The 13,199-nt window shown below is 40.1% G+C and overlaps 1 protein-coding gene across 2 annotated transcripts in view; it reads right to left on the bottom strand.

Moving 5' to 3' along the window:
• runx3 (RUNX family transcription factor 3) overlaps positions 1-13,199 on the bottom strand; it is a 47,956-nt gene that overhangs the window by 23,376 nt on the left and 11,381 nt on the right. For both annotated transcript variants that reach the window (XM_061063149.1, XM_061063148.1), the window contains exons 3-5: positions 4,982-5,223; positions 4,160-4,316; positions 2,721-2,825 (exon numbers count right to left, since the gene is read on the bottom strand). In XM_061063149.1, coding sequence (XP_060919132.1) covers positions 2,721-2,825; positions 4,160-4,316; positions 4,982-5,223 — 504 coding nt within the window. The remainder of the gene's footprint in view (positions 1-2,720; positions 2,826-4,159; positions 4,317-4,981; positions 5,224-13,199) is intronic.

Here is a 13,199-nt window from a genome sequence, read left to right as displayed (position 1 = left end):
CGAACGCAGGATGTGTGATGATGAAATCAGCAGCAAAGGAACCAAAAATACTTAGTTGAACATTTAACCTACTTTCTGTTCAGGAGCAGAATGCTGCCTGTGTGTGTTTGTTTACCACCATTTACATGTGTATGCAGGCATGTGAAATTACATTAGTGCACACATTTGGGTATCTCAGGCATGGTATTCTTTGTTAAGTTGCCGTAGGCAAGGCACTGCTGCCGTCTTGTCCATCAGGTTCTCCCGACTACATCAGTAAACATTAATAAAACCTTCTCCCTCTCTGTGCCAAGTCCTGCGCGGCTCTGCTGGCAACCATGCAAATGCAAGCCCTGCACAAACAGCCTGTGAAGCCCAGCGCAGGCTCGTTTTGCAGCCTGCCAGCCTGTGGACAGGTGAGCACAGCATGGCCAAGTCTGGCTTCAGGCTGTCTGCACTCAGTGAGTTATAGAGCTGAAATGTGCAGGCAGCGTTGTGTGGCAATGGTAAAAATTGGAAAGATATTTTGTAATTAAAAAATAGTTACATTTTATTGTGTTGGCAATAATGCCTCACTGTTTTGGCTCTAGGTGTTGCATTGCCGATCTGCTGCCTTGTGGTTGAAAAAAAATCTGATAATTTTTATGACCCCAATAATATGTAAAAGATGGTGTGTTCCTGTTCTTTGATTGTGCAGACATAACTGACATTTTACACTTAGAATGTGCTACTTATATAAATATAATTTCATATCATTCAGTACAAATGCTGGATTGAAAACTCAGGCCTCAGATCTGAGAACTAATTGAAACCAATATAAATATAAATGGGATGGTTTGCAACAATCTGAATCTATTAATTGTTATTAGTCCTTTGAATATTCTAGTTGTATAATGGATGTATAATTCATATTTTAAGATAAGCTTAGAATCAGTATATCAGCCACTCTAAAATTTGCACAAATCAATTTTTGGCTCCAGGGGATGAAGCTGAAGAACGTTCCAGTTGGTATAATGAAATAATTTTCAGATGCTATTTATTACATCAGCCTTTGCAGAAGTTTATCTTGTGTCATTCTAAGAATTCCCTCTCAGCACCGTGAAACAGAGTTTAATGGAGGCCTAAATTCATCCTGCCCTATATTAAACAGTGTCACTTTATAGCACCCAGCGCCAGTGTAAAAGTAGCATGGCCACTCTGACGCCTGAGCTGGAGCCGTGACGTGATGACAGACAGACAGGAGACAACTTTAATGTACACAGTTATTTCTGCAAGAGACACTCACAGATACACATGAGAATGCATTTATGCACTGACACACATGTTTTCTGTTAACTAAGACAATGAAATTGAAACCATCCACACACACACACACACACACACACACACACACACACACACACACACACACACACACACACACACACACACACACACACACACACACACACATGCAGTGTTTATTATTACCTAGACCCTCCCTTCTTTGCAGGCACTGTTCTCTGTAATGCCTCTGCAAATAGCATCCAGCCTGGCACGGGGATGTGTGATGCCCCCTCTTTTTGTGCCCCATGGCTCCCTATCTGCCAGCCATGTCCTCCCTCATGTGGTACAAGCAGCCACTCTCTTTTCCTGTAGCTTTGTTCTGTTATGACTGGGCTCAATCCACCCTGTCCCCAATATCCCCCTACACAGACATGAGCATGAGCCACAGATATTTGCCTGTTCAAAGCCCCCTAAAACCCTGTACTCTCAAACAATTAAAACATGATCATGAAATCCTACCAATCTATTCTATCTCACCTTGAGCTCATTAAAAAGTCATACATGCATGCGCAAACGCCACCGGCCCTCGGCCCCTGACCCCTTAAAGCAACACAACTCCTCGCCACTCCTCACACCAGCAGCTTTTAACCACATGAGAACGAAGCTGCAGCTGAACAGTGGCGCTAACAGCTTTAGCACGCCAAGCCTCCCTGCCAGGGCTAACAGCGGCCGGAGTCTGCCCTGTGTTAAATCAACGAGCCACTTATGTGGTCAGTCAGGTGCAGCCCCTCTGACCAGCGTTGGGAAAGGTAGCAGTGAAGGGAAAGGGGGGAGAGGACTGAGCTGAGCCACCTGCGGCTTTGAGACTCACTCAGCCCCTCTTAGTGGTCTTGGGTTGTGCCTTAATATGCTTCACAGTTTCACTGCAACTGTTACTGGGCTCTTCCCTGTGCCCCTGCTGCACACACACACACACACACACACACACACACACACACACACACACACACACACACACACACACACACACACACACGAAAACTCACATACCAATGCTTTACTACACTACAATGCCTACTGCTCTACATTCAATCCACAGAGGTTAACCATAACTGCTACTTGCTTAACCCAGATTTGACATAGTCTTCATTCGAATCTCAACCCCCCCCCCCAAAAAAAAATCTAGTGGTATAGTGTCATTTTGACACAGAGTCAGAGTGACCAAAGTTGAAGTTTAACAAACTGATCAATGTATGGGAACACACACCACACAAACAAGATTGTTAGATTTTCATATATTATCTCCTTAATACTCTCACAGTTCTTATTGCATGCAGAGATACAGACTCCTTTCGGAACAGGGAATAGCTGCTTCGAACAAGTCGGCTGTTCATAATTCACATGATACCACCATGCACTTCGGCAGCAACAATAGTGGTTTTGGTGAGTGTGTCTCTGTGCGTGCTTGTACTCACTGCGCGGTTCCCGGGGGCCGTCCACGGTGACTTTGATGGCGCGGTGGTAGGTGGCCACTTGCGGCGGTCCGGTGAACACAGTGATGGTCAGGGTGAAGCTCTTTCCTGCAGTGCGAAGCATGTCAATTAGATTGAGAGAAAGACGTTTGGTTTCACGTCATAAATGGCCTTTTTCAAATGATCTGCAAACTTTTTTTTTTAGTCTCTGTTTTCAACAAAACATCGCTTGTTCGACTTGAAATCATCGCCGGGTTTTGTCCCGCTGCTGCAGCCTTTGAATTAAGAGGAGCAGAAGACAGAGATCACCTCTTTTGATGGCCGGACTGCGAGTATGATTTAGATTATTGAAAGAATGTGTTCCAGATTGTCTGAAAGAGTTAACAGCTATCGTTTATTGTTGAACAAGGCAGGATCTTGCTCCCATCTGCATCAAAGTCCTGACAGAGGGAGGGAGGCTGTCTCAGCAGCGTGTGGTCGTGCCGGGCTCTGATAAAAGCAACTCGTGTAAATAAAGAGAAAAAAAAAAAAATCCTCTGATTGGGTGGATTTAAACAGAAATTAAAGTGTCTACTACTTTTTTTTTATTCGGAGAATATAGTCCAAATACCATTAATTTAATTACTTTAATATGGGAAATTAAAAGGTCGAGGAAAAAAAATGTAGTTTTGACATTAAAGTTTTAAAAATGTTGTTGTTCTGAGACATTTCATTATTTGCACACTGAAGCCACAACACCCCATCCTGCACAGGCCAGTGTGTTATTTTAAAAAAAGTAAATATACTGTAGCCTATATTCCCTCTCATTTAACAAATGCCCGTTAGAAATGCTAGACTGGAAGCTTTTGTGGTGGGGATTATTTGACAAGAATTTGGTGTTTTTTCATCTATCCCTCGGATTAAGAAAATTACAGTCACATCGCAATCGTTCACCGTGACGCAGGCCAGATGTTTCGGATGACACCCATGGACGTCAGTTGGCGGAGTGTGGGCACTCAGCGTACCCATACCTAAATGTTTCCACATTTTCAGTTTTTCTCTTAGTAATATGCAACAGAGATCAAGCCAAAATTTACAGAAAAATATGTTAAAAGCTGTGTCTAAAGGGATCAGTGTTTCCTATCTGTGCGTCTGTGCATCATATTTGGTGCCCTGACTTGTAACTCTTTTTCATATTCACTAAATAATAATAACATGCTGTCAGCTGTCAGTCGTTTCTCCACTTAGACTGAGAAATATGATACATTATATTATTTTAAGCGCGTTTCCAAATGTTGCTGCAAGTATAATTACAAGTCATAGCCAATCTATCCAGTGTATCCGTGGAGTCCCATGTGTGTGTATGTGTTTGTAAGTGTGTGCGTGTGTGTGTGTGAGGAAGAGAAAAAAAAAAAAGAGAGAGAGACGAAGAAGAAGGAAAAAGAGGAAGAAATTCAGCTCACCTCGTCCGCTCCTGCCCACGAAGCGCAGATCGTTGAATCGGGCTACCTGGTTCTTCATCACAGCGGAGGCGTTCCTCAGCTCGGCCGAGTAGTTCTCGTCGTTCCCAGCCATCACGGTGACCAGAGTCCCGTCAGGAACATCACCGAGAGCCACGATCTGCACAGGGAACAAGAGAGCGATCAGTCCGGGTCACCAAACCAAAGAACACACCGCGCGTATCAACCCGCATCCAGCACCCATGATACAAAGTGCAAATCCGTTGACAGTTTCAGCAGCATGTTAATGGAAGCCTTTAGATAAATTAGGTTAGATAAAAATTAGAGCTGATTAGGCCTTTAAAATAAAAATATATATTTCCCGTGTTTATATTGAATCAAGTGCACGATTAAGCCAAAACAATGTGAGGCTTAATATACACATACAAACAAACAAAAAACAAAAATTCCATGTAAAGCATAAAAATCATGACACTGCTTTATTAAGATAATATAAAAATATGGTTTTACTCGGACTTTTCGTTTTTACAAAAACACTAATCTGTAATATTTTTTAATTAAGGGTCGTATGATATTTGGTGCTGAATAAATCAAAGTATAGGGCAGAACTTGTCTTTGAGTTTTAATTTTCTTATAATAAAGTGAAAAAGAGTCCAGTCTTATTAATAAACAAATGCAAATAAAATGCCACCCAATGTAACTGGCTGCTCGTGAGTTTATTTTTCAAATCTTATCGTGCATTTCCCACACACAGAAAACCACAGTATGCATCACTGAAATAAAAATATATTTTTTTAGATCATTATAAGAAGCAATGTGTCTTGCCTTAAAAGCCACGGGGAGCGTCTTGTTGCACCTCCAGTGAGATGGGAGGACAGAGCAGAGGAAGTTTGGGCTGTCCGTCCGGACTAGTTCGCCGGCATGGTCCGCAAGGACGTCGACCACGTTCCTGGTGTCCGGTCTTGACCTGAGTGGCCCCGGGGTGGCCATGGCCCCGTTGCTGTCTCCAATCTTACTGCAGGGGAAAGACGTGGAGGGCGGCGTGAACCGTCTGGTCGTGGGCGGCTCTACGGGAATATGCATCACAACAGCTTGGGTCAGTGCCACCTGACTGGGTCGTATCAGAAGAGCAGAACTTTTGGGCACAAAAAAAAAGAGTTTTTCTTTTCTCGTTCCTCCGGACGCTGCTGGTCTCAGAAGTCCAACGTGAGCACTGGATGGAGGTGTGAGGAGAGAGAAAGCCTTGCTAACAGAAACAATCAATTCTGATGACTGTGTGCTAGATCATCTGCACAGGATGTGTCTGAGGAACATCACAGTGTCTTTGTCTTTCACTATCTTCATCAAAATCGGACGGTGTCTCTCACAGTACTGAACTTTTTGTTTTATATCGACGCTCTCATCTATCACGTACTGGCACGGGGTTCTTCGCAAAACATCAACAACACCAAGTAGGCCTGATTGAGCTCTCACTTCCAACTCTCAAATAAGTCAAGGAATATTTTTCAATATCTTGACAGTAATCAGGTATTCCGTTAATGCAAGCGCAAAAAGTTAAACTATGGAGCAGATTGGTCTCCTCGACTTAGTTGTGTTTTATTAATATCTTAGATTAACAGCCAAACTTCGCAAAACCTCTTCAGACCTCAACAGACTGTTCTGACAAAACAGTAAACATCTCAAACTCGAATATCGAGAGTCAAAGTAAAGCTGAAGCCCGCATCAGTGTCCTTCCGATGCGTAAAAGTTCTCTCAACTCCTTGTTGAATCTCTCCCCACAAAAAAAAGAAAACAGCGTGTCTCTGGTATAAGCGGATCTGTCCTCTAGCTCCGGTGAAGTTTCCTTTGAAGTTATCCTTTAGCGCAGGCTTACAGGGCGCATGAAGGAGCCGTGAGGCTAAACGCAGTGCAGAGTGCCGCGATATTATTTTACCCGAGTCATTTTGGTGTTTAGTGGTAGGGAGTGTGTAGGTGATTTCAACCAATGAATCTGCTGGGTTGGGCTTTCAACAGACCAATCAAACTCTCCGGTGCTCCCTCCTCAGCTCTGTACTGTTGTTACACCAGCTGAATTATTGATACATATCTGCGCTTTTCTCTCCGCTTCGGTTTTCTTTTTTTTTTAATACAGATAGACATATATGTGAAGCAGGAAGAAATAAGAAGACTTTTTTGACTAAGACACATTAAAAAAAATACAGATTTATTTTCCCCAGAGGAGCATAAAACTTATTTTTTGGTCAGGAATTAATTTTGAAAGAGGATAGACAGGAACCAAAAACAGCGATAAACATCTAATAAGCTAAACTGTGATTGTTATGATATTGAACGAGAAGTTTTTAACATGTTAAATATATGGTGCTTGTTTAGTGTGTCTAAATGTCTTTTATTTATTTATTGTTAAACCGATAGACAGTGTAATTAATTTAATTATACATAAAGTCAAAGATGTGCGCCATCTGTACTACAGTGTTGTTGTTTATGTGTAATCTAAAGAAGGATTTAGACTGCAGAGGCCTGTGGTTTTACTCTCATTTATCCATGTTGACGGCTTCTGGCGGCTTCACACCCTCTCTATTAGTAGGCTAAATAATATTTTCATTAAGTGAATTATGGGTGTACAATAGATTCCTATCACTTTAATTGACTGAACTCAATTAATAAAGGCATTACAGTAGAAAGGCCTGGGCGTTTTTTCCACATCAAACGATTCAGAAGATTAAGAGATGTTTGTTTTTATGCGTGTTTGCGTGTGTGCCTGAGGCTGAATTCATCAGAAACCTGAAATGTTTGAGGGGTAAATTCAATAACGGCACTCCCTGATAGCCATGCAGCTTTCAGACACTAGTTGGCGCATTTGCCTTTTCAATCGCCGTCAGATCAGACTGTCTGAGGCAGACATTTCACATCTGCACAGAAAAAACCCTCTTATATGTGCTCTGAGAGTCAGAAATCTGGATCAATTTAACAATGAAGCTTCATCAAAAATGATTTTACATGTAAGACGGTTTCGCTGGATCCTAATTAGTGTCGAACATTTTATTTCATATTACATGAGTTTTAATATTTTTACTGCAAATTCGTTAAATAATTGCACTTTGAAGCCATGCTATGAATTGCAGTTAAAACCTCCGTCCTTAAGTGCAATATTGAAACAATCTGCTGTTGTTGTTTTTTTCATAACCTATCCCTCCCATCACTAACTCACTTTAATCACTCAAATGTTCCCTAGTCATCTCCAGTGATCGTGAACACTCCTAGGCTGTTAAACATTTCTCTGAAAGATTTGCGGAGGGGCTCATGCTGAAATTAATTTTACTTTTATTTCAGCTTTAAAAAATTAAAATGGTCCAAAACTCTATAATAAAAAAAATATTAAGATTCGTTTACACAGACAGGAAATTAAAAAGTAAAGAACACTGAGCTGGGCATCTGGATTTATTTCTTGAAGGGCAATTTTAAAATGCCTTTAATCAATTGATGATTCATTTTAATAATGGGCTTAATGGTTTTATTTCCGTTTGCGCGTGTGTCAGTGTGTTTGTGTCTTGTATGTGTGTGGCGGTTTTTTAAGATGTTTACTTGCATGAGAATGAATTAAATGCAGTTAAGTGGCGTGAGGAGTCATCCGAGTGGCTTCAGATTTTCCCTTAATTTTTCACTATCACGCATGATCTGAAGGGGGGGGGGGGGGGGGGGGTAGGAAAGATTGAAAAAGGTTCAAAACAAAATTCTTGATTCCTCCAATGTTCAAATTGTGCTGGGATATTAAAACTTTTGGGATGAAACTTGGCCACAGACCTCACACTGCCAAAGCTTACGTGAGTGGAGCGCACTTTTACACTTCTGTGTAGCGTGTAGGCTACAGGCAATGGGTTAAACCTGCGCTAGTGTTGCTAAAAATCAGTTACATTAAGCAATATTATTTTAGATTTTCATCACTATTTAATTAGAAAATATAAGCTGAACAAAGAATACAAATGAATTGTGAAGATCAAGCCATCATCACCATGGTCATATCATTAATAGAAATCCTTCTTTATAAGGGTTCAAGTGCTCCATGGCAAAATGATTTTGACATTTTGAGTTTTTGACATATAACAATGGGAGCCCAAAATTACAGAAGCTTCTATCGCAGCCAAATTCAAAACACTCCATGCAGCTAAATTACAATCCCAAGTGCAGAAAAAAAAATCACCCCTGATTGGACGCTTATCATTCAGCCTCTATTTTGAGTGTAGCCTGACTGGTGCAATGACATTGCTGGTGATATTTTAGTCGTCCTCCTGCCTTAGTTCATTATTAATATGTGACCACACTCCCCAGTTCTACCCTGCCCAGCCGTAATGTGTGCTCGGGGCGCCTGTCACATTTAGACCTCTACTTTTCAACATGCACTTTCTACAGTTTCAGCCGCACAAGCATTGAGGACAGAGTCCGCCATGCCCCTGAACGATTTTTAATGATCCGGGTAGGTTGGGCCTGAAATCAAGACAGAAAATGTGGGCGATATGTGAAACCCCCGACCTACCTCAAATAGGCCTCAGTACATATGAGTCTTAGCATTCAGTGATAAAAAGAAAATGGATCCTTTTAGATATAAATCAAGAAATCACATCATTGTTTACTGATGGTTGTTCTGGGACAATGTGACTGAGATGTTGCCTTCATTCCTACATACATGACCTGTTATTTAATATACATTGATGCATTGATTGCTTGACCTGCAGAAAACATAGAATAAGTCTTTCTGCACCTTCATGGGTAAATTAGTCTAAATTTGACCAGAGAAAAAAGGATGGATTAGGTTTAACAACTTAAGGTGCAAGAGGAGCACCTCTGCTGCTGTGAGTATAAAACTAAAGGGAATCCCAATTATTTCAGAGGTTGATGTGTAATGAGTCAGATTTGTAAAGACAAATATGAGCATGAGCCCTATTAGCAGAGAAACCAGTGGAAGCCTTAAGGGCCTGTAAACTTATACCTAAATCTAAATGCCACCCACACAGCTTTCAGTGCCACTTAAAAGTCACTTTGAAGATAGGGACAGTCTCAAAAACATGGAGAATCCTTTTAAGCTTTCCTTTCTCTATGAATATGATCTATTAGCCTGTATAAACTCTGAGGCTATTTTCAGACAGGCACACATAAGCCTCTGCATGGGTAGCTATTCATTTGAAAAAGAGGGATATGGGGGCAATTAGAAATAGTTTGAGGTTCGGCGATGACATAAGACAAAGATTTCTATCTTTAGAGGAGCTGTGGCGGTCACACATTTCTGTACATTCACAAATTACAGGGCAAGCTTTGGCCCTCAACCCACCGAATGCATTCCTTCCGAAAAGTGTCTGCTCGAATTTCAGCCGGGGGTTTCTGCTCAGTGGAAATATGAGTGTTGTGAATGGACGACTTCTATGAAATGGAGTTTTATTCCTCTTGGATTAAATTAGCTCTACTTCAGGGCTTGGGGTATTTTTTTGTATGAATGATGAATTCTGCGGTGGCTGTGGAACGCCAGGCTTGTTTACCCTCCCCCCCCCCCTCCCTTTTTTTTTAGACATAGCTTGCTATGAAATGGACTTTTTCTGCTTGATATGACAAGAGTGTCTGTGATTAGACTTCCAGGCATAATGTAAGTCACCAAAGTCATTTGTGCCAGTCCCCTCAAAGCCAAATCATATTCTAGCGTTGGAGTGTTTATATACACAAGTATATGGAGAAACTTTTAAACAACAGTGAGTGGGTACAGACTGTTTGGGTTTTGGGCTCTTGCTTCTCTGATGGCTGATTCTCTCTAAAATTTTGATTATACAATGTGTCAACACATCACAATTGGTGGTCATTTTTGTCCATTTTGATGTTCAGACTAGAAAATAGGAAACACATTGAACGGTTTTGATCATACAAATTTGTATGTTATTTTTTCTTCACTAAGGTTGTCTGTGTTAGTTTTAATGATGACTGGAATGCACTTGTATATCCAAACTTCGCTTCAGCTCCTGAGGACCCTAAAGAACTTTATCCAAAGTTGAAGTTCTTGAGTTTTCCTCTTTAATTTAACCCTCATTGTATTTTATGTATCCAGTAACTCATGAAAATGTCAGGCCTCAATTCTAGATCCTTGAAGGCGTTTAGAGTATGTATTATCCTAAAAATGATGGAGAGGATGGTGACATTTCCAAACCCAGCAGCTAATTACTATGTAAGCGTGATGAGTTGAGATACGGCAGTCACCAGAGGAGACAATGAGCACATTCATCTCATGCATCTTTAATATTCTGCATACTTTTTGATAAAAGGTGCAGAGCGGAGCGAAGGGCTTATAAAAGCCCTCTGAATCAATTGAGCAACATAATGGCTGTTGGGGGACGACTCCAACTATGTTTTTATTTCTGTCTGCTGAATGTAAATGGACCTCTTAAAGAGTACATTCATTTCAAACACAACAAGCATGAATTTGTCTATCAGACTCTTCATTTCATATTAAATGCATTAAGGGATGAGTTGTTTATAACTTTGATTTTCTTCGATCTCTAGGGTAATAACTAGGTACAATTATTTAAATACAGTGCTAAAGAACTGTTTTGAAGATCTTGTGCTTTACTTTAGTATGTCCATTTCCATTTATTGTAACTGAGAATTATTCACTTTAGAAGGAAAAAATGTTTGGCTGTTAAATACAAAAATGTTCATCATTAACTGATGAAATTTATTTGACAGTTATTTAGTGGACTACAGATGGAAATGAGCTAGTTAGCTAATCTGGTCCAAAGCATTTTTTCTCTTCTGAGACTAATAGTATTTTGTACACTGTCCTGATTCAAACAAAGTCATAAACTAAATTAAACTTCAAAGAGCAAATATTTAGAAGGAAAAATAGTAGTCATTGAGTATTGATTATAACACACAGTGGTTTGTTGTCTCAATAGCTTGTGACCACTTCTAAAAAAAAGTATGTATGACTTTAGATATCAGTCAGTGCTAAACACTTCCAGATGGCCTAAAGTTAACTTTTTAGAGGTTTTATTTAAATGACTGTTAGACTTCCAAAGAGATACATTTAAAAAACTACATATAAAGGCAAAGACAGGACAATATTAAACTGATTAATACAAATGCATGCTGGATAAATCAGTTTTTACTTCTTTCATGCCCCATTTATCATGCCATGTCCCCTCAGATTTATCTTATGACCTGAATGATAAGGACAGACCTTCAGATAAAGAACAACTCGGCAAGACTTTTTTTGTGTGAAAGTGTTCATGAAACATAACTTAGAGAGTATCTAACTGTGTGGTCAAGTATTTCTAACTGAAACGGGATAGAATCGATCACAGGATAAAAGGCGGGACATTACGTTGTGATTCATTTGATTTGCTTTGGTTGAAATATTAGAAAATGCCCCTGAGTGCAGGATGAGTCATCAGACATTTGATGTTTTGCAAACAAAGAAAATGCATTTATTTTGATGTAAAATACTCAGAATGCTCCAATAAAATATATTTAGCAGATAATGGAAGATAAATGAACATTTACTACATAAAAGTTGGACTAAAACAGGTAAAATATATTTTTCATTTCATGGGGACTTTAAGGGAGTTGCATCACTTTTTCTTGACTAGCAACAACAGTAAGTTGTTATTTATACTTTGATACATCGATTTACAGTCTAATGCTCGGATAATAATTTTTCTGCAAAGGATGCATAAGCCAATTGTATGCAATTTTTTTTACTTCTATGATACTTAAACATGTGTCACTTTTTAAGGACTACATTGAAAAACTGTTCACCTCAACTCAATAAAATGTAGCTTTGCTTACTTCAGTTCACTTAAGGGTCTAACTGCTGCAGCTTTAATTCGTGTGGTACGAGTAGTAGCATTCTGTAGCTAATATTAGCTAACTTGACTTTTCTAACATTTATTCTGGGTAACTGAAAATCCTGAGTCAGCTTAATAACTGAAGGTTTGTCTGTGCTACATTTTGCCATGAACTACTTTTTCTGTTATGGTCACCACTTGTGTCAACCAATGCTGCTGGTCATTAAGCCGATATATTCACACTACTACGTTAATTGAATTTTCACCACATATGTGAATGTCTCTCTCTCTTTTCCCAAATACAATAAACCCTCAAAATCTTATACACACAATAAGACAATGATGGGTTTGCTGTGATCACAATGCAGGGTCTGACTTTGCGCTGGCCCTTACCTTGCCCTTTATGTTGCAGTTCAGTGGCACACACCACACCAGAGGCAGGCAGGGGGGAACTTGCCGTAAACCCCAGTGTCACGGTCGCTCCACCCTCACATCATCTGTCGGGTACACTCACCCAACGATGACAGTCAGCAGCCTGTGATGTGGTTCCTGGGCCTGTTTATTCTTTGGAAACCCACTAAAAGAAGCATTGGATGATGGTAAGCTCACCAAATGGCCTCAGTGCTATTATTGGAGCACTTTTGGTTGAGTTTTGATCTGGTGGGTTTGTAAATAGGGCCCTGCCTTGCTGTGGGGCACCACTTTTGGTATTTATTGTTTAGTGTGACCTGAAGTAAGAATTTGATATTCATGATTTGTAACCTGGGGCGCATTGTAAAGTCAAATTGATATGACTTGTGGACTTGTTAAGAGATGTGTGCCTCATGGGTACATCAGAGAATGTTTCTCATAATGTTGATGATGATGGACTAAAGCTCACAAAATACACCCTGCTCTACTTTTCTTCATTTAACCAAAGAACAGATTGTTTTCTTTTCCAGGGTCTTTATTTATCCCCAAAGTCATCATAACTTCTAAATCTAAATAAGTCCCATAAATACGTCAACTCCACCATTTTTTTCAGTTGTGGTTTTAAGTGTGAGCTATAATCATTTCTCATCTTTCTTTGTCTCTGTGTCTGTCTGCCTATTTGTGTGTAACGGCACATCCACATAAACACAAATGCACTGGGCTTCTCCTTTTCTAGCAAGAGCTTCTGATGCAAGGACGGCAATCTGTAATCTGTAGTAATTGCATGTTGCAGAAAAACATTTTTCCGCTGT

Source organism: Labrus mixtus, chromosome 18, assembly GCF_963584025.1.
Source record: "Labrus mixtus chromosome 18, fLabMix1.1, whole genome shotgun sequence".
In the NCBI taxonomy this organism is placed as follows: Eukaryota; Metazoa; Chordata; class Actinopteri; order Labriformes; family Labridae; genus Labrus; species Labrus mixtus.
Note: the sequence above shows the minus strand (reverse complement) of the source record. Positions and strands in the feature narration are given on the sequence as shown.